The sequence below is a fragment of the Rhinolophus sinicus genome, linkage group LG15 (assembly GCF_036562045.2).
Source record: "Rhinolophus sinicus isolate RSC01 linkage group LG15, ASM3656204v1, whole genome shotgun sequence".
In the NCBI taxonomy this organism is placed as follows: Eukaryota; Metazoa; Chordata; class Mammalia; order Chiroptera; family Rhinolophidae; genus Rhinolophus; species Rhinolophus sinicus.
The window spans coordinates 36,510,012-36,530,553 of NC_133764.1; the positions used below are offsets into that span (position 1 = coordinate 36,510,012).

The following is a 20,542-nucleotide window of genomic DNA, read 5'->3' on the forward strand; positions in this document are numbered from 1 at the left end:
CTTCTCTCTCTTCCCCTCCTCCTTCTAAACCCCAGGCTTATTGTGGGTCCACGTCTGCAGCCCCTGGGGACCACAGCTGTCCTTCCCCTGTGCTGGTGGGCAGGGGTTCCCCGGGCATGTGCAGCAGCCTAGTGATGCCGGGAGGGATCCGATGTCTGTTGGGGAACGCTTTCTTAGAGTAGTAAACGTCCCCTTCACACGCCTCAGACAGTCACAGCAGAGCTGCTGCTCAGTGTGTCCTTTGTATGGTGCCAAACTCCTGTCCCCTAGGAGTGGACAGCTGGCAAAGGATGCGGAGCAGCAGCTTTGCCCAGGTCTTCCTCTTTCCTCTCCCCTCCAGATTGAATTCGTGACAGGCACCAAGAAGGGTACCACGACCAATGCCACAGCCACCACCACCACCACGGCCAGCACAGCTGTTGCAGGTAGAAGACAGCTTTCTGCTTCCTCAGATGGAGTGAGGGTTTCCCTGCCTTATGTGGGGGAATAGACCCCACAGGAGTGTGGGGGCCCCCCCTGGAGATCTGGGCCTCGGCTCTGCCTTGCCGTGCTTTTTTCTGAGCCTGGAGTTTTGGAGCTAACTTTGGAATGTGGGGTGGGCTCCCCAGTTCACTGACTGCCAGAGGGCTATCTGGCTGGGGCCCCTTCAGTTTCCGTTCTCTAAGCTCTGACCTCTGGCCTTCTGGGAAAGCGAATGTTGCTGTTTGGTTTGTCTTGGTCCTGACTTCTCTCGCCTTATTCCCAGATGCCCAAAAGAGGAAGAGCAAGTGGGACTCGGCCATCCCGGTGACAACCATAGCGCAGCCCACCATCCTCACCACCACGGCAACGCTGCCAGCTGTCGTCACCGTGACCACCAGTGCCAGTGGCTCCAAGACCACCGTTATCTCTGCTGTGGGCACTATCGTGAAGAAGGCCAAGCAGTGACCTGAGGGACCACTTCTCCTTTCCATTGGCGGGAGAGCTGCTCCAGGACTTGACAAGACTGTGGGGCCCAGTGACCGATGCCCAAGGGGAGGTGCCACTTCATATATTTCAGGACTGGGACCTGCTCTCCAGATGCCACCCCCAGAGGAACCTCTGTGGCATTCCAGCCAGAAGGACATTGCCGTAGAGCGGGGCACTGTGGATAGCGTCCCCACACTTGGGGTCTGTAGCGCTATTAAAAGTGCTGTGATCTTACATTGTGGCCTCTTGGATGCACTGGCCTCTGCTGTGGTCTGCTTCAGGCAAATGCAAATGCTCAGGCGCCCTCTCCACCTTCTCGGTTGGATTATTACTCAGGTTGGTGAGGGGGTAACACAGGAAGTTGCCGCAGCCATTCCCCGAGTATACCACTTGACATGGGCAGGTGGGGGTCCAGAGAGTGGGTGAGACCCCATGTTCCCACTGTCCTGAACCCCAAGCCAGCCTGTTCTCAGACAGGAGCTGAGGCCTCTGCTCCCTTGAGGGCAATTGAGCCTCCCGGACCACTTCTTGGACACACCCAGGCTTTGAAGGCAAGCGGGTCACCAGAAGAGCTGGGGTTGATCCCCGACCTGCACAGGGAGGGGAGAAGTGTCCGCGCTTGGCCAAGGCTCCTGGTCCCTTGGTGCGGAGCCAGCGCGGCCAGCAGGCTCTGCACGCTGGGGGAGATGAATCACCTCCTGCCCTGGCTGGGGGCAGCTCATTGTTTACACTGCAGCCGTGCTCCTGGGAGGATCTTGCCACCCCACCCTTCCTGTGCCTGTTATCTCTGCCCCACAGAGGCCCCCGGGCAGCGCCGGTGACTGCTGGGCTCCTGGGCCCAAAACATTTCCCAGCCGCCGCCAGTCCAAAGGGGACTCGTTCGCCTTCTCACTCTGGCAACGCTCCAATCCAGCGGGAGGGCTGAGTGTCGGGGAAGGAAGCCTGGCTGTGAAGGGCCGTGTTGCTTCCGTGGGACACTCGGAGTGTTAGAAAGGTGCTCATCAAATTGCACCTGGTACTGTTGCGTGGCCAGAGGAATATGATGAACCTACCCCTGCCATCCCCAAAGTAAAAGTCGAGTCACACTGTCCCCTCGCCATACACACACCACTGGGCGCTAGAGGACCCTCTCCTTTGATGGCAGTTTACAACCCTGGAGAGGAGCTGCTGCCCCCTCAGTCCCAAGAGTGTCTCATAAGGGGTGTCCTGCCCTGCGGCCTCCAACACGGGCCCCACCTCGGCACAGGGTCACTGTGGAGGTTATTTGGGACACGGGACAGCAGTAAACGTAGATGATGACTGCTATGGAAAAGAGTATGGTGGGCCTCAAAAAATGAAAAATGGGACTACTACGTGAGCCATCCATCCTACTTTTGGGTATATGTCTGGAAGAATTAAAAGCAGAGTCTCAAAGCTATATTTGCACACCCATGTTCATAGAAGCATTATTCACAATATTCAAGAAGTGAAAGCACCCAGGGTCCATGACAGGTGATGGATTAAAAAACGTGGGATGTACATACAGTGGAAGGAATTCTGACACGTGCTACACCATAGATGAACCTTGAAGATATTATAAGTGAAATAAGCCAGACACAGTACAAGGACTGGAGGGTCCCACTTACATGAGGTATCTAAGGGATTCAAATTCATAAAGAAGAAAAATAGGAAGGCAGTTAACCAGGGCCAGGGAGGAGGGGAAATGAGCTGTTTAATGGGCATAAAGTTTCCGTTTGCAAGATAAAGTTCTGGAGATCTGTTCCCCAAAAATGTGAATGTACTTAACGCTACTGAACTGTACGTTTAAAAGTGATTAAGATGCTAATTTTTATGTTTTAAGGACAAAAAAAAATATTTTGGGTTGCTTTGTTATAATGCTAATTTTTAAATTTTGTAAAACTGAAAGAAAAACATTTACCCTATATTTTTGGAAACACACAGCTTATCCCCTGTTGATGAAGAAAATCTCTTTTTTTAATAAGAAGGATGCCTTCAATTAAATGTAGGCCTGGAGAATCACCATTCTTCAACCCAAAGAATAATGATTCAGGCAGGATCAACAGCGATGCTAAAACCCTTTGGTGAAAAGGTTGTTGGGAACCGGGCAGGGTGACAAAGCATCATCACCCCCTCTAGATTACTTCTTAATCACAAAGTGAAAAATGTATTTCTACAATGAAGATAAATGGCAGTCACTTCGTTAATTATCACTAACAGTGAGGCAACTGACATTAAATGCAACCCAAATAAACAGCACAACCTATGACCATCCTTGCCAAAAAAGGTTTAACCTGAATCTAATCAGACTTCTAGACCTAACTTCCAGTTTACAGGAGGCTGAAAAAACAAGTCCAATGACACATGAGGAAGCAATCAGACAAATCCAGACAGTGGGACATTCTGCAGGTCAACTGACCTGTCTCTAAAAGGTCAACGTGTGGGGATGGGGGAGACTGTTTTAGCAAAAGAAAGCGAAAACAATCAAATGCATTACAACTGAAACTAATATGAATGTCAACTGAACTGAAAAAATAATTTAAAAATCAAGTGCAATGGGTGACATGGATTGGACTCGAATTCAAAAGGAAACAATTGTAACATTTTGGGGACAACTAAGGAATTTTACTGGGTTGAATTACATATATTAGGATATTCTTGTTCATTTTCTTAGGTGTGATAAAGTTATTGTGCTTACGTGGGGGACTGTTCTTGGGAGATGCATGCCTGGAGTGCAAGAGATGAAATATCATGATATCTTCAACTTAAATTCAAATAAAGAGATATATGAACACATGACAAAGGTATCAATAAAGCAAATGTGGAAAAATGTTACTCTTGAGTCCAGGTAAAAATACAGGTGATCTTTACACTCTTCTTTCAACTTTTTTATATGTTTGGAAATAGTCAACATAAAAAGTTGGCGGGGGGGGGAATCATACCGTGTTTCCCCAAAAATAAGACTGGGTCTTATATTAATTTTTGTTCCAAAAGATGCGTTAGGGCGTATTTTCACGAGGTGTCTTATTTTTTCATGTACAACAATCTACATTTATTCAAATACAATCATGTCATCTTCTTCTGGAACATCGTCATAACATACTAAATGCGTCTGTCTGGTTGACAATCTTAACTGGGGCTTATTTTCGGGGTAGGTCTTATTTTCGGGGGAACATGGTAATTTCAAAGGGGGTCTATTGGCAACCCCCAGCCCTGGTTAGAAACCAGGCATACAGACTCTCCACCTTCGAGGCCTCTCCCTCAGTTGGACAGGGTGGTTGACACTGGGTCTCTAATCCCCAAACTCTTTGGATCACACATCCCCTGTCTATCATTTAATTTATTTATAGAAACATGTACTACTCTACCAGTAAACAATGCACATTGTCAAGCGCAAAAATGGTGGATTGTCTGGCACACCCCTGGAGAACACGCAACTCATCCTGGAGCTCCCTGAAGCAAGCAGGCGGTATGTTTCATCCCTCTGGGTATCCCCAGCACCTGGCTTTAGAGTTCATTAAATGCTTCTAAAATGAATAAGTGATTGCACAAGTCCTACTGAAGCCATATGATAAGTGCAGGGGAGTTGGGAGCAGCAGTTGAAGGGTCATGGGCTTCTCCATCCTGTGCAAGGGGCCTCACTCTCTGGCCCAGCCTAGAGAGGGAGGCCCCCCTACATGCATTCTCACTCTGGCCCTAAGGGTGCAGAACAAGACAGCAAGGTTTTGTTTTTTGTAAAATTAATATGTGGCACAATGATTCTTAACCTTTTGGGGACGAGGAACCTATGTGGGAATACAGTGTAAGCTAAGGACCCTCTTCCCAGCAAACCCACATTTCTACATCAGATTGAGTTTTGCACTAGATCACTGATGGTCCCTGCTCCCCACCCTCAAGGTCCACACACAGGCTCCAGGTAATGAAATCCCAGATTCCAAGACACCTGAGGAAACTCGTGGCTTGTCTTAGGGCCTTCCTGGGGCAGAAGTCTCACCTCTCAGCTACTTCAGGGCCCCAGCCCCTGTAGTCATTTTGAGAAGAATCTGGCAGTGAGGAGAGGACGGAGCTGCTGAGCCCAGTAGAGTCTATGACATTGCTGCCTCTGGGCCTGGGTCTCCTTCTCTAGGAGGGTGTCTCAGCACCCCCAACCACAGTGGGGTGCATATGACTTACCGCAGCCCTCTAACGGATGGTACTGGCAGGCTGCTCTCCCATTTCTCTGGGTGGAGTGCACACCTGCTGGAGGAGCTCAGTTCCACGAGGCATTTGTGCTGCCCTGGCACACCCAGACCTGAGTGTCTCAACCAAACTGGGGCTCCTTCCACAGTGCTCCCAAGTCCAGGAGCCAGCCTCTGTGAGTGCCTGACCATGCAGAGCAGCTCTCAGAGACGACCGAGTAAGGTGGCTGAGTGGCGACTGTGGCTCACACAGCTGCAGTGAGCACTTGTGTGGCTTTCCCACATTCAGTCCCAGCTGTTCCCATGATCTCTCGGAGACTTGGCAGCACATGAGTCTGATTACAGATGAGAATACTTAGGCTCAGGGAGGCTATCTAGCAATCCCACTTCGTTCAGCCACATTTTTATTGAGCACCTGCTATGTACCAGTCACTGTACTACCGTTTTCCCAAAAATAAGACCTAGCCGGACAATCAGCTCTAATGCCTCTTTTGGAGCAAAAATTAATATAAAACCGGGTCTTATGTAAGAGCCGGTATATTATATTACATTATATTTATTATATAAGACTGGGTCTTATATTAATTTCTGCCCTAAAAGACGCGTTAGACCTGATTGTCCAGCTAGGTCTTATTTTCAGGGAAACACGGTAGGTGCTGGGATTGAAAAGATCCATCCTCAGGGTTCACAGTGCAAAAGGGAAGAAAAATCCCTAAACAGGTCATTTCAAACCAATATAGTAGCTTGAAGCTGCATGGATTGGGCAGGGGCACTGCCAGCGATCGGGTGTTGGGTGGCATTGTTGGCAGGTGGTGCTGGAGAAATAGATCGATTTGGGTTGTGAAGCAACTTGAGAGGCTCCAGTTTGAACACACATTTATCAGCGGCACTTGAAAGATTGAACGCAGGGGACTGGAGGGGTCAGATTTGCGAACCAGCGTTTCAAGAACAACTGTGACAATTCGAGTGCCTACTCCATGCCAGGGTGGTGCTCGCCTCTTGATGGGTATTACATCGTACGGTTTAAGTAGCTCTCCTGAGAACACTCAGGGCCCCAGTCTTTGCTGGGATCTCTCTCTGGATACACGTGGGTGTTGATGGGGAGGCTGCGGGGACCGAGTGAATGGCAGACCTGGCTTCCGGCAGTTCTTGGGCCCATCTCTCGCGCTGGCACAGGAAGGAGATAGGTGGTGCGCCCAGCCATTGCGTAGACCCACTGCCCGGGGTCTGGAGAAGGGAGGACAGCGATCCCGGCAGGGGGGTAAGAGGCCACCCCATCCCAGGGCACCAGAGTCTGGAGCTTGGAGGGGTGGGAAGGCGCCGCGCCGGGGCTTGACTGGAGTGAGAAGAAATGGCTCCTCCCCTGCCCCGCCGCGGTCCGTCGGGGCGCTGGGCTGGGCGCAGCGGGAGCCGCAGCCTTTTCCGGGGGGCGGGCCCGGCGGCGCTCCCGCTCCTGCCCCGACAGGTGCGCGCCGCCTGCAGGAATGCGACCGGCCTGACTCATCAGCGCCTCCTTCCTACCTGCCGCCGCCCCATAAAGTGGTCCACTCCCCTCCCCGCCGCCCGCCCACTGCAGCCCGCCCTCCCGACAGTCCGGTTCGCCGCGCCCCTGCAGCCCAGCCGCCGAACAGAGTCCAGCGCGGGGAGGGCGCGAGTCCGCGCCGAGGTAGGTGCAGCCCCCACACGGGCGCAGAGCGGGAGGGCAGTAGCAGGTCGTCGGGCCGCACCACGCTCGCCCCTCCAGGTCCCTGAGCAGCCAGGGGTAGGTGCCCGTTCTGGGACCTGGGAGAGAGGAGAAGTTGAGTGCCCACCCCAGCCTAGTCCACTATGCAGGGGAGCCGGTTGGGAGGGCCGGCTGGCTTTTGTTTCCCGGTTCTTCGCTTTCCTGAAGGCTGGCGGGCTCTAGCCCCTCTGCCTGTGTTGCCCAGGGCAGGTGCCCAGCCTGCCAGGGTGTGCCCAAGGGGCAGCTGGGGGCAAAGGGGCAGAGAACTGGAGAAGGCTCTTGGCTGTCAGACCTCTGGGCTAGAGGAGGGCAGCAGGGAGAGAGGCCTGGGTGTTGGATGGGTGTTGGGGAGAAGTGGGCAGAAACCAGCTGCAGCTGGTAGGCCTACTGGGCTGGGCCTCTCGGGTTTGTAAAGAAGGTGGAACAGCCCCATAGAGGCAAAGGCCCTTCCTGTTGGACTGGACAGGGCCTCTTTTACACGGTGCACAGTGCAGCTGGGGTCTGGGGAGTCCCTGACTCTCCTCTTTTGGCCAAGCACATGTCTGCCTTCCCCACAAAGCCAGCTCAGGACACCCTTCCTCCAGGAAGCTCATCCAACAGCCCTGGGGACTGTGCCCACCTCTGTAATCTGCTCCAGTGCCTGCCCCCTTTCCCACCCACTCGGCCCCTGGGTGGTCCTCTGGTGGTGGCTCTAGGTGGCTTTCCAGGGCAGTGGCTGGACTCCTCCTCCTCCCACTATGGCCTTGCCATACCCTGAGCCTGAGGACTGGGCACAAGTGCCATGGTTGTTACTGCCTCTAACAGAGCTGGAAGTGAAGGCTGAGGGTGTCCACCCTGGGGGTTGAGGGGAGAAAGGAGAGCTTGAGTAGCAACGGGGAAGAAGTGCCTGTCTCCTTGACCCTGATTTCCGTGGGTGAGAGAGCAGCCGAGGGAGCAGGAGATGCAAAAGCGGAGAGAGAGCTGTGGTGGGCAGGTACAGGGCTAAGCTGGGGTCCCGTGGGTTGGGAGGCGCGGTGGGTGTGGGGAGAGCCTCTGAACGTGTGGGTCGCAGTGTGTGTGCATGTCCCTGTGTGCTGAAAGTGACAACATTCAGGGTGGCAGTCACATACTCCCGGGACCGGGCTGGTACATAAAAAGGCCCAGCAGCCTGCTGGGGCTCAGGGTGGCCTGGAGAGTGCCCCGTCCAGCCCTCCCTGACCACGTCTTCCGATAAGCCCACCACCCTCTTACGTGAAATCTCATTGTTTTTAACATCGACAACTACTTTTACAACTTTTTTAACACAAGTGAGTGCATAGCTAGCCTGCTGTCATTTTATAGCCTCTGAGGATAACATGGAGTTTAAATGGGGGGGGGGGGGGTTGGACTGCTGTGGTCCCGTCCAGGCTCCCCCACTGCTGGCTACAGGATGGGGAAGCCTGGCAGCTTTGTGCCTTGTCTCCTCATCTGAGGAGTGGGGATAATGCAACCTCTCCCACTGGGTCTCTGTGCAGAGTAGATAACAGTCGTGTACATGAAGTGCTGGGCTCGTGCCGCTGTGCGCCCAGTCTGTGGGCACCAGAGGATGAGTAAGAGCCAGCTCAGCCCTGCAGTGCCTGTACCTGTGTGTGTAATGGTGCCTCAGGGAGGCCCAAGTCTGCAGCCGTATTGTGTAGCATGTGGGTGTGGTGCCTACGCCCCAGGCTACAGGAAAGTCATTTCCCCCAAGGAGCGCTCCCTCCACTGGCTCAGGGCTCCCTTATCCCAGCTGGCTCTGCCTGTGGATGTGTTGGAGCTGCCAGTGGCCTCCTGGGGACTGCATGCATGGGAGGAAGGGAGGTAATGCCTTCCTGCCCCCCCACCATGGGTCTCCCCAGCATTGTAGGGGCCTCAGGGAACTGTCCCTGCCCCACGAGCCCAGGACTGAGAAAGGATCGAGGGATGGAGGTGGGAGGCAGGGGGTATAGTGTGGGCTTGGACCCCTGGAGGACTAGCCCTAGAGAAAGAGGCCAGGCTAACTTCCCACAGCTCTGCAGCCCTGCTGGCTCTGGCCAGTCCCTTCTCTTCCCGAGGCAGCAGGCTGCCCATCTTTTAAAAGGCCTCAGGGATGCTAGTGTCTGCCCTGAAGACCACTGATGAACTGAGATGGTTTAGTAGTGACCCCAAGGCAAATGGCGCTCCTGGGGTGGCTGGTACAGTGTATGTGTGTTTGGTGGTTGGGGGGGAGAGGGGATTGTAATCTAGCTCCAAGCTAACTTTTGAAAGGGTGAACTGCCCAGAGGCCTCGAAAACTCAACTCTGGGGCAGGCAGAGGTGGGGGTAGGGCAGGGAACCGCACCTCTGATGGGCCAGGCAGCCATTGAGGAACCTGCCTCCACCTGCCACAGGCCCCATATATGGAGAGGGGCCCCTCTCCTCCTGGCTGTACCACCCTCACCAGAGGGCAAGTGGGCCAGGAGAGGGAGGGGGCAGGAAGGTAGAGCCAGGCCCTCTAGAGGTGGCCCCCCTATTGGGTGGCCGTACCCTGCCAAGCCTTACCCAGGCCCACTGGGGTCTGAAGGGCAAAGGCAGAAGCAGCCCTGCCCTCAGGAACCCAGCACAGAGACCTGGCACCGGGATAGGCTCCAAGCCCAGAGTCCTCAAAGGCAAGAGGGTAGGACCCTCCCTGGGCAGGTTGTAGGCCTGCAGGCGTGTAGCCACTCCAGGGATGGCAAGGAAGGGGACAATGGAAAAGAGGAGTCAGAGGCCCTGGGCACTGCCACTCGCAGGCTGGGTGGCCTTGAAATATCACGGGAGCGCTCAGAGCCTCACTTTCCACACCTGTGCAATGGGAATGGTAGCCTCTCCTGTGGAGCTCTGCCAGGGACCCAGTGAGCTGATGGCACAGATGAGAGCTGTGGAGGTGTGTGTGTTAATTATTACTGTTATACAGGACGAAGAGGATGGCAGGGCCGCATCCCAGCCCATGGACCAGGCTGCTGCTGGCAATCCTGCTGAGTGTCAGCTTCCCCGGGGACATGGGTGAGTCTGGCACGCCCCTGCAGCGCCCCTCCTGGTGGGGGCACACCTTCAAGGCACTGCCCTCACATGGGGACTTTTCACGTGGTGTCTCGCCCAGATACTCACTCAGCTATTCAACAAACCGACCACTGCACACAGTGAGGGCTGGGGATCCATAAGGCTGACAACACCGGGGGATGGAGACTTGGTCTAGAAGAGAGAGGACACCCACCCAGAGCAAAGCAGCACTCGTAGGATGTGCTGAAGCCTCAAAAACACAGTCAGAAAGTTTTGTAGGAACTCGGAGGAGAGAGAGAGGGACCGGTGACTCATCACCTGCTCTCCAGGTGCCTGTGGTTGGCAAATGGCTGGAGCCAGTTCCTACCCATGTGGCCTGTCAGCTGTGGCCACGTTGATAGCGTGAAATAGACCAGGAGGGCACTATTTACACCATGGAGACTAGCAAATGCTCCAGGTCAGGGCTTCTGCTGTCTCACCAGAGCCATTGTTAAATGGTGACAAAGAGCCATTGCCTGGAGCCCAGGAGACCACCCCCTGTGCACACTGGGTGCACACAGTAGGTCCTTCCTATAGTTTTACCTGAACAGAACCAGGGGGAATGCCAGTAACCTTTGGGGAAGCTCTGGAGTTTTACCTCATGTATATACATACAACCTACTGTGCGCCAGGCCTTGGGTTAGGTACTAGGGACACAGCAATAAACAAGACAGACACAGTCCCCTTTACTCTGGAGGAGTGGGCAAGAGGGACCACCAGGGTGTCCCCGCCAGCAGATGGGCCAGTGCCTCTGTCTCAGCCCCCACCATCCTTCCCTCTGGACTCGGATGGGAAGTTCCAGGTTTGAGCGCTGACTTTGCCCGTTTCTGGCTGTCCGACCTGGGGCAGACCACGTAACTGCTGGCCTTTGTTTCCTCCTCTGTGAACTGAGGAGAGACGCCCCACCTCTTATGTGAGGATGCTGGTGGGGAAGGGCTCGGTGTTGGTGAGGTCTGTCTCAGTGGTCTGCCCGTCCCTCAGCAAACCGCTGCAAGAAGGCCCAGGTGAAGAGCTGCACCGAGTGCATCCGTGTGGACAAGGATTGTGCCTACTGCACCGATGAGGTGAGCTGTGCCGGCTGGCCTGCCTTCTTTAGCCAGCACCATCTCCCCAACCTGGGTGCCCGCCTCACCACACCCTACCCCGACTCTGGACAAGTCCAATGAGCCATACCCTCTGCCCAGCCTCAGGGAATAAATCCAGGGTTGGGACAGCCAGGGGACAGGCTGCTCCCCTTGACCCTGTCTCCTTCTGGCCAGATGTTCAAGGAACGGCGCTGCAACACCCAGGCAGAGCTGCTGGCCGCGGGCTGCCGGCCGGAGAGCGTGGTAGTCATGGAAAGCAGCTTCGAGATCACAGAGGTGCCCGGAGCTGGGGTCATGGGAAGTGGGCCGTCCATGCTCAAGGCTGGATATCTATGGGGGTCCATTGTGTCCCCAGCTGGGCTGAGAGGCTCCCCGTCAGGTCTCTGGAGTGACCCTGCAGCCAGCTGTCCCTCTCCCCTCGTCACAGGAGACCCCGATCGACACTACCCTTCGACGCAGCCAGGTGTCCCCCCAGGCGTTGCAGGTCCGCCTGCGGCCGGGCGAGGAACGGCACTTTGAGCTGGAGGTGTTCGAGCCACTGGAGAGCCCCGTGGACCTGTATATCCTCATGGACTTCTCCAACTCCATGTCTGATGATCTGGACAACCTCAAGCAGATGGGACAGCACCTGGGTACAGCTGGGCCAGCATGGAGGACAGAGGGGCAGGGTGGCCTCACCCAGCTGGCTGGGCACCAGCTCAGGAGGCCAGGGCTCAGGACAGCTTCACCCAGCCCACAAGGAAGCACAGGACATCAGAACCGCCCCCTCAGTCCCTCCCCACATTTTCAGGGCGGGGTCCTCAAGGTCTGGGACTTCAGAGAAGGCTACCTTCTCCAGCTTGCTCCGTGCCTGACTAAGGCTTCCCCCAAGTCCCATTTCCCTCATCTGTAAATAGAGACAAGGGCTGTTGTGAGCATGAATTGATACCCAGCATGCAAGGTGTTGACAATAGGATTTCCCCCCCTCTTCCTCCTTGCCAAGCCAGCCCTGATCCCCTGTGTTGATGTGGGGATGTTGGGGCTCAGCTGCTCCCTCTTTTTTCTGTTGATACCCAGCCGAGGTCCTGAGCCATCTCACCAGAGACTATACTATTGGATTTGGCAAGTTTGTGGACAAAGTCAGCGTCCCTCAGACAGACATGAGGCCTGAGAAGTGAGTGACGGAGTGGGCAGGGGTCCTGGCCATGTGGCCCACCTCCTCTCCACCCAGGCACTTCCAAGTCTTTTGGCTGAAATGAGCCAAGGGGGTGGCTTCCCAGAGAGGGTGGGCACGGGAGAATGTGGGGTCTTCTCCCCCTGAGTCTCTCTCTCTCTTTCCTTCCCGCTTCTGCCCAGACTAAAGGAGCCCTGGCCCAACAGCGAACCCCCCTTCTCCTTCAAGAATGTCATCAGCCTGACAGACGATGTTGACGAGTTCCGGAGGAAACTGCAAGGAGAGCGGATCTCAGGCAACCTGGATGCACCCGAAGGTGGTTTTGATGCCATCCTACAGACGGCCGTGTGCACGGTGAGTGCCAAGGAGGGACCTCCCAGTCTACATGAGGGCTGTGCTTCTCTACAAGGGCACGAGCCGCCCGCTGGCCTGCTCTGGGGTCAGGCAGAGGCCCCCACACCGCTAAGACAGGCTCCGACACTCTGGGTGGCTCTCAATTACAGTCCGGGTTTAGATGTGCCAGGAGCCACGGTCCCTCAGCCCGAGCAGTCACAGCCTGCTTTTGCATCGGCCATCGAGGCCGACATGAGTCCTGCACATCTGGAATCTTCAGTGTCCTGAGGCCAGCCTCCCACCCAATCTCTCCATTAATGCCAGTCTCCCAGAACCCATAAGCTGCACAGTCTCCAACTGTGCTGGGTAGCTGAAGAGGGTACTTCTTTTTATGTACATATCAATTTTTTCATTTTGAAAATAATATACCCATATAACAGACAATTTGGAAAACAAAGAACAGAAATTGCGCATAATATCCCGCTGATAGTCAACCAGCATATTTTGTTCCCTTTTCCTTATTTTACGTAGCTGGAGTCTGAAACTTGCTTTTTTGTTTTCACTTAACGCTATCATAAGCATTTTCTCTTTTGTAATACACAGTTTTCAAAATCACCCCATATATTTTCTAACAAATTGCCATGTACTGCTGTACTTACTTTATTTAACGGCCTTTTGCTCTAAAGTGACATGGGATACATTTTCCTGTGCAGTTAAAATAGTCTCGAGGGTGGTTCAGACCTTGTGAGGACAGTCAGATGGTTCAGACCTTGCATGGTGCCCACCATGTGCACAGAGCTGCATCCATTTCCCGTTGCCCATCACTGGTTTCCGGTGTTCACTGTCATCACTCACGTGCTGTCGGTTACGTGCGTCATTCATGATGGTGGCATGCTGTTTGCCCTGTGGCCTAGCAGAGCCCCATGTTGGGACCCACTTCCGCTGCCCACATGACACTGCAGTGAATGTCGTCAGCAGGCGGCCTGCTCGGTAGGCATCCGCTCCTTACTGTCCCCAGGGTGACATCGGCTGGCGCCCTGACAGCACCCACCTACTGGTGTTCTCCACTGAGTCGGCTTTCCACTACGAGGCTGACGGTGCTAACGTGCTGGCCGGCATCTTGAATCGCAATGACGAGAGGTGCCACCTGGACGCCACAGGCACCTACACTCAGTACAAGGCACAGGATTACCCGTCGGTGCCCACGCTGGTGCGCCTGCTTGGCAAACACAACATTATCCCCATCTTTGCTGTCACCAACTACTCCTACAGCTACTACGAGGTATGTGGCGGGTGGCCTGGGCCTCACTGAGCGAAGGGAAGGCGGGTGAGGGGGGTCCTTGGAGCTTCTCAGACACCCTTCCCCCCTTCCTTCCCTCCTTCCCCCATCTTCCCTACGCCCTTCTTCATTCCCCCCTTCCTCTCAAAACCTCCAGGGTGTGCCCTGGTGAGGAGGGGAGGCGATGTGTCCATCAGCCAACCCAGGTGACGCTAAGAGGGCAGGCTCTGGCATCACCACAGGTTCCAGGCCTTAGCGACCCCATCTGCAAAGTGGGGATAACCTCAGAGCTGTGGTCTGGATGCAACGAGATGATACTCGTCAAGGCTTAGCCTGGGGCCTGGCATTCTCTCCTGCAGAAGCTGCACACGTATTTCCCTGTGTCCTCCCTGGGGGTGCTGCAGGAGGATTCGTCCAACATCGTGGAGCTGCTGCAGGAGGCGTTCAATGTGAGGGGCGGTGCAGGCTCAAGTCTGAGTCCTTCCGGGGCAGGGCTGGAGATGAGACCGAACTGGCAAAGGATGTCTCAAGTCAGGGTTGACTAATAGGATAGCCCAGTGAGGAAGGGTCCCTGGGACCCTGGGGAGCCCACCTGGGCCTGGCCCCACACTCCTGTGGGCTCCGCCACATTGACCCCCACACCCCAGTCCTCCCTGCAGGTGGGGGTAGAGCACAGCCAGGCCAGGCCAGAGTGGATGAGCCCAGCCTCCCCCAGAGCACTGATCACCTGCCCTCCTTTAGCGCATTCGCTCCAACCTGGACATCCGGGCCCTGGACAGCCCCCGCGGCCTGCGGACAGAGGTCACCTCCAAGATGTTCCAGAAGACGAAGACTGGGTCCTTTCACATCCGGAGAGGGGAAGTGGTACGCCTCCATGGGGGCCCCGGCACAGGGAGGGCAGGCACAGCGCCCTGCGAGAGGGGATCTGTCTGAACAGAGGTGAAGAGTGTGGCCTCCAGAGTCAGACAGGCCTGGATGTGAAGGCGTCTGGGTCAGCCCCTTGGATGAGCCTGGCACTTTCCTCGCTTGTGCATAATCTCAGCTGCACAGCAGGATTAATGTACATGGGGCTCAGAGCATTGCTCCGATGAGTGAATGGGCCAAAGGAGGCTGTTACTGTCATTGTTGTGATTAAGTCACTGTGCCGGGAAGAAGGACGCTTTCAGCCCTGAGGAAGGGCAGGCAGGGAGCCGGATGTCAGGGAACAGGCACATCCGGAAGCTTGACGGTCAAGGGCCTTCAGGCACAACGGCCCCCTGGTTGCCTGGCGGGCCAGCCTGGGCTGACAGGGGGTCTCCGCAGGGCACCTACCAAGTCCAACTGCGGGCCATCGAGGACGTGGACGGGATGCACGTGTGCCAGCTGCCAGAGGACGACAAGAAGGGCAACATCCATCTGAAGCCTTCCTTCTCCGATGGCCTCAGGGTGGATGTGGGCATCCTCTGTGACGTGTGCTCCTGTGAGCTGGTACGACACAGCCACCCTGGGCGGGAGGGAAGAGCGGGGCCGCCCAACCCAAGCCCTGAGAAGGGAAGCAGAGCCTCCTGTGGCCACCTGTCCCTCGCAAGATGCCCTGAGAGGCAGGGGCAGCGGCCCCCCATACACCCTACCATGTTCTTGTTTTAGCAAAAAGAAGTGCAGTCACCTCACTGCCACTTCCATGGAGACTTCATGTGTGGACACTGTGTATGCAATGAGGGCTGGTGAGTGTGCAGTGCCCAGGAGGGCAGCAGGGCTGACCCTGGGCACATCCTGGATGCCCGGCTGAGGGTGGGTGGTGGGCCACAGAAAGCGCTAGAAGAGGGGCACGTCCAGTTGTTAGGTGGATCCAGTTCAAAGCACTTTGAAATATGCAGATACACAGACTATCACAGGACAGACATAATGAATCAGGACAGTGGTGGCCGTCAGGGCGTGGGAACTGGGTGTTGGGGGACAGGCACAGGAGGGAGACTGACTCTTCACTCCATCCTTTTTGTACCTTGACTTGTTCTGAACCGTGTGCACATGTAACCTAATCAGAAACGAGCTCATAAATGAAGGGTAGTAAGGCTTTTAGAACTTCAAGATACTGAACAAGCCTGTCATGAGGACGCGACATGGGAGGGTATCCCAGGGGACTGAGGTTTGAGTCAGCTCAGCCACTGCTGTCTGCATGACTTGGACCCACCGTGGGCCTCTCAGTTTCCTCATCTGTAAAATGAGATGGTAAAAGCCCCAGCCTTCTCCCAGGCTGTAGGGAAGTAAGTGGTTTCTCCCTCAGGAGTGGCAAAAACTGCAACTGCTCCACCGGCTCGCTGAGTGATACACAGCCCTGCCTGCGGGAGGGCGAGGACAAGCCGTGCTCGGGGCGTGGCGAGTGCCAGTGTGGGCAATGCGTGTGCTATGGTGAAGGCCGCTACGAGGGTCAATTCTGCGAGTACGACAACTTCCAGTGTCCCCGTACCTCTGGGTTCCTGTGCAATGGTGAGCTCAGCAGCCATGGCGGCCAGTGCTAGGGGTGCGGGATAGTGAGGGTGGCCTGGGTGCCCAGCCCCTGTCCTGCCCTACTGGTCTCCCGTCAGGACCCAGGTTGGGATCGCCAGGCTGTGAGTCAGAATCCCCAAGTTTAGACCCAGCCCTCCTCTGGACTCCCTGAATGCCCCTCCAACTCCAGCCCCAACCTGGACCTCTTTCCCCCTCTATAAACTTGATGCCCAAGGCCAGCGTGACATTCTGCTTGTGTTTAGGACCCTGACTTCCCTGAGGTCCACCAGTCTGTGTCCACCTCCCTTCTTCACTCTCCTATCTCATTAGGGTGGGTCCCACCCAGCTCCACCCTCAGGGGTTGGTGGCATATGGCATGGCGATCTTTCCTCTCTCAGAAGATGCTACATTTCTAGCAGGCATGGCCTGAAGTTACATGTCCTCTGTAGCCCCCCAAGGCCTAACACAGTGTGGCCCAAGCCATGGGCACGATATCGGCCAAAGCTTCTGAGCTGGGCAGGAGTCATAGGACCCAGACAGGTGCCACATGGAAGGATTGATGGTTGAATGGAGGAGGATGAATGAAAATCCACTCATCAAATGCTTATTAAGCCTCAACTGCCTATTTGCCACTGGGGGTCGAGCCCCTGCTTTTCTACCCTTTTGTCCATTCTTGCTTTTGTCTGACGTCTCTCCTTTTCAACTATCCATCCTAAAGCGTGCTCGGAGAAATAAAAGGAGAAGCCAGTACATCTGGAGAAAGGCACACATTTGGCACAGGCAGGGCTTCAAGAGAGGAGGGGAGGGAGATGCTTGCTGGGGAAGGAGGCAAGGCCAGAGCACGAGGGGTTTGGCTTCCAGTCCAAGAAGCGTCCAATTCTAGTCTAGTTCAAACTTTTTCTTAAAGGGCCAGGAAATAAATGACTTCAGGTTTGTGGTCTCTGTCACAACTCAGCTCTGCATTGTAGCAGAAAGCAGCATAGATAATATGTAAACAAATGAGTGTGAGTGTGGCTGTGTTCCAATAAAACTTTTGCAAAAACAGGTAGCGAGGTAGATTGGCCTGTAGGCTATAGTGAATCAACACTTAATCTAGTCTATGAATATTGGATTTTATCCTTTGTGCAAAAGGGAGTCATTGGAGGTTTTGATTTTATTTTCTAGCTATTTGTACGTTAACTTTTGTATCCAGCCACCTTGCTAAACTCACTTATGAAATCTAATAATTTACCTGGAGATTTTTCTTGATATTTTGTGACATGTTCTTGATACTTGCAAATAATGACAGTTTCAATTCTTACTTTCCAGTACTTCTATGTTTTATTTCTTTTTCTTACCTTATTACATTGGCCAAGACTCATTAGTGGTTCTTAAACAGGGGCGCCACATGACTGGATTTGTGTTTTGAGATGGTCACTCTGGCTGCAGAGAGGAAAGTAGAAGGTGGGATGGAGTGGGGGCAGATGGAGGGAAGGAAATTCCACGAAATAGAGGAAGAGATGGCTCTGTCCCTGGCTGGAGACATCCTAGCTCCCAAGGCTCATCTCCCACAGGCTCTCCCTGGCAGGTGGGCAGCCTGGACTGCAGGTGTGAATGAGCTCTCCGCCCCCTTCCCTCCTCCTCTCTGCAGACCGGGGACGCTGCTCCATGGGCCAGTGTGTGTGTGAGCCTGGCTGGACAGGCTTGAGCTGTGACTGTCCTCTCAGCAATGCTACCTGCATCGACAGCAATGGGGTAGGTCTGGGCATGAGGCAGGCAGTATGGGGTGGCAGAGGGCGCCCCAGTCAGGATCACCTACCTTCTCAGGCAGGGGTGGGGGTGCAGCTAGCTCACTTGCTCTTCTTCTTGCTTTAGGGCATCTGTAATGGGCGTGGCCACTGCAAGTGTGGCCGCTGCCAATGCGACCAGCAGTCCCTGTACACGGACACTATCTGCGAGATCAACTACTCAGCGGTGAGACCAGGATGGCTGGGGTGTGGGCAGGGGAACCCTGGGCACGGGGCGAGGTGGACAGGAGGGAATGAGCCTCGTGGCACAGGAGCGAGACGGACAAAGGTGTGAGGTTGGGGGAGTGGGCCTGACAGAGGCCCACCCAGCACAGTGCCCGTCTGCTCCTCCTCTCCCACCAGGTCCGTCTGGGCCTCTGTGAGGACCTGCGCTCCTGCGTGCAGTGCCAGGCCTGGGGCACTGGTGAGAAGAAGGGGCGCACATGCGAGGAGTGCAGCTTCAAGGTCAAGGTGGTTGATGAGCTTAAGAAAGGTATGGATCAGGGGCCAAGGCCCAGGGGTGCTGAGAGCCTAGGCAGGAGGGAATCCAGGAAGGTAGGGGTGTCACTCACATGGGCAGGGGGTATAGAGCAGGGCAGGCAGCTCGTAATCCAAGTTGAGGTAACGCAGTCCAGACAGAGGTTCCAGACCTGGGAGGGGTCACAGAATCCAGGCAGGGGGCACATGGTGTGGCTGGGGCACACAGACCTGGGCAGGGGGCACAGCTGATGATGGACCAAAGAGTCTGGGGTGGGGGCACCAGGCTTGGGCAGGGGACATAGCTGGGCAGGGACAGGAAAGGGGCACATACTTAGGCCATGAGGCTACACAGCCTCCTCTCTTCTAGGTCAGATCAATTTTCTAGAAGCCCAGCTCCTGAGTGATGCTCAGGATGGGCGGGTGTGGGGCACAGATTTGCAGCCTTTGACACTTCTGCGCAGGGCACGGCAGGGCCCACCCCTATGTCAAGGGACTTGCATTCTTCCCCAGGGAGGTGCCCCCTGTCCTGCAGTGAGTGGGGTGGGCCCCAGAGTAGGGGACACCTCACCGGGCCCTGGGGTGCTGCGGGGTGGGGTGGGTGCCCTGTTGACTGTCTGTGGGTTCAGCGGAGGAGGTGGTGGAGTACTGCTCCTTCCGGGACGAGGATGACGACTGCAACTACAGCTACACCGTGGAGGGTGACGGCGCACCCGGGCCCAACAGCACCGTCCTCGTGCACAGGAAGAAGGGTGAGCTGGCGGCCAGCGGCGGGTGCCCACTCAGACCCTGGGGGGGAGTGGGCATGGCCTTCCTCCTGCTCTCCCTCTTCCCTCCTAGACTGCCCTCCTGCCTCCTTCTGGTGGCTCATCCCCCTGCTCATCTTCCTGCTGCTGCTCCTGGCGCTGCTGCTCCTGCTCTGCTGGAAGTACTGTGCCTGCTGCAAGGTGACAGCTCCCCCAAAGTCCCCACTACAGTCCTCCACCTCCCCACCAGGGTTCCCGTAGGTGGCAGAGGCCAGGCAAACCCACGTCTTCTGCCCAGCTCTAGTGCCTTCTCCACCCCAGCCCCTCACCTCTGCCAACCATGAGCGAGCGGCTGGCTACTTGGGAGCACCTAGCCTGGCGTGAACCACACGCAGAGGGCCATGGGAGCCAACAGGGAAGGAAAGACACAGGAAAGCATGGAGGGTGGCATTGCATGGGCAGAAGCATCGCTCTGTAGTAACCTCCAGCATTGAGGGATATTAGCATGTGTTGCAGAGAAAGAGGTCTGTGATCAAATACATTTGATCTCCGGACTTCTGCAGGACTTCTCAGAGCCTTTGATCTAGTTGTATGCATAGTGAAACTATAAGAGGAGCATGGGGAATGCAGTGCTTCTCAACTGGGTTTGATCACAGAACCTTTACAAAGCATCTGGCAGGACCATGCATCCCACGGCACAAATTTTGGGAACACTCCGTCCCCATCACCCTCTTACCCACCCTGTGTGCCCCACACCTGGATCCTTACAAGTGCCTGGATATCCTGGTGTCTGGGGGAGGCACTGTGGCTTCTCTGGACCATTGGAGTGGGTGGGGGTGGTGACTGGAGGGGCTTACCTGGGCTGGGAGGCTGGCCCAGCCCTCATCCTCACCTCTTGCTCCTAGGCCTGCCTGGCACTGCTCCCTTGCTGTAACCGAGGTATGGGCCCAGCACTGGCAGAGGTGGTGAGGCTCTGACCATTCTTTCCCCCAGTTAGGGTGGAGGGGAAGTGAGGGCTGAGTCTGGAATTGAGGCACAAGGTCCCGGGGTCCCACCTGAAGGGGTGTGGCTGGGAGGGCTTCGGGAGGGCCCCGTGCTGAGAACCCTGTCCCGCAGGTCACATGGTGGGCTTCAAGGAAGACCACTACATGCTGCGGGAGAACCTGATGGCCTCGGACCACCTGGACACGCCCATGCTGCGCAGTGGGAACCTCAAGGGGCGTGACACGGTCCGCTGGAAGATCACCAACAACGTGCAGCGGCCTGGCTTTGCCGCTCACGCTGCCAGCACCAACCCCACAGAGCTGGGTGAGGGCCAGGGCTGGGCGCTGCGGTCTTGGCAGTGCCCTTGGGGC

At 55.6% G+C, this 20,542-nt stretch overlaps 2 protein-coding genes across 6 annotated transcripts in view; both read left to right on the top strand.

The window, feature by feature from the left end:
* The window catches only part of SAP30BP (SAP30 binding protein), a 32,251-nt gene extending 31,069 nt beyond the window's left edge, over positions 1-1,182 (top strand). The window contains exons 10-11 of the mRNA XM_019745529.2: positions 341-425; positions 746-1,182. Coding sequence (XP_019601088.1) covers positions 341-425; positions 746-927 — 267 coding nt within the window. The 3' untranslated portion in view covers positions 928-1,182. The remainder of the gene's footprint in view (positions 1-340; positions 426-745) is intronic.
* A 5,390-nt stretch (positions 1,183-6,572) lies between these two features.
* The window catches only part of ITGB4 (integrin subunit beta 4), a 28,568-nt gene continuing 14,598 nt past the window's right edge, over positions 6,573-20,542 (top strand). For 3 of the 5 annotated variants that reach the window (XM_019745596.2, XM_019745594.2, XM_019745595.2), the window contains exons 1-20: positions 6,650-6,789; positions 9,758-9,846; positions 10,864-10,946; positions 11,142-11,243; positions 11,395-11,599; positions 12,024-12,120; positions 12,303-12,474; positions 13,472-13,735; positions 14,092-14,181; positions 14,474-14,596; positions 15,035-15,199; positions 15,359-15,435; positions 15,996-16,198; positions 17,829-17,932; positions 18,053-18,151; positions 18,328-18,457; positions 19,071-19,193; positions 19,282-19,388; positions 20,093-20,126; positions 20,304-20,495. In XM_019745596.2, coding sequence (XP_019601155.2) covers positions 9,768-9,846; positions 10,864-10,946; positions 11,142-11,243; positions 11,395-11,599; positions 12,024-12,120; positions 12,303-12,474; positions 13,472-13,735; positions 14,092-14,181; positions 14,474-14,596; positions 15,035-15,199; positions 15,359-15,435; positions 15,996-16,198; positions 17,829-17,932; positions 18,053-18,151; positions 18,328-18,457; positions 19,071-19,193; positions 19,282-19,388; positions 20,093-20,126; positions 20,304-20,495 — 2,449 coding nt within the window. In that variant the 5' untranslated portion in view covers positions 6,650-6,789; positions 9,758-9,767. Of the gene's footprint in view, positions 6,886-9,757; positions 9,847-10,863; positions 10,947-11,141; positions 11,244-11,394; positions 11,600-12,023; positions 12,121-12,302; positions 12,475-13,471; positions 13,736-14,091; positions 14,182-14,473; positions 14,597-15,034; positions 15,200-15,358; positions 15,436-15,995; positions 16,199-17,828; positions 17,933-18,052; positions 18,152-18,327; positions 18,458-19,070; positions 19,194-19,281; positions 19,389-20,092; positions 20,127-20,303; positions 20,496-20,542 lie in introns of all 5 variants that reach the window. The other 2 variants (XM_019745597.2, XM_074319411.1) reach the window with 2 other exon arrangements.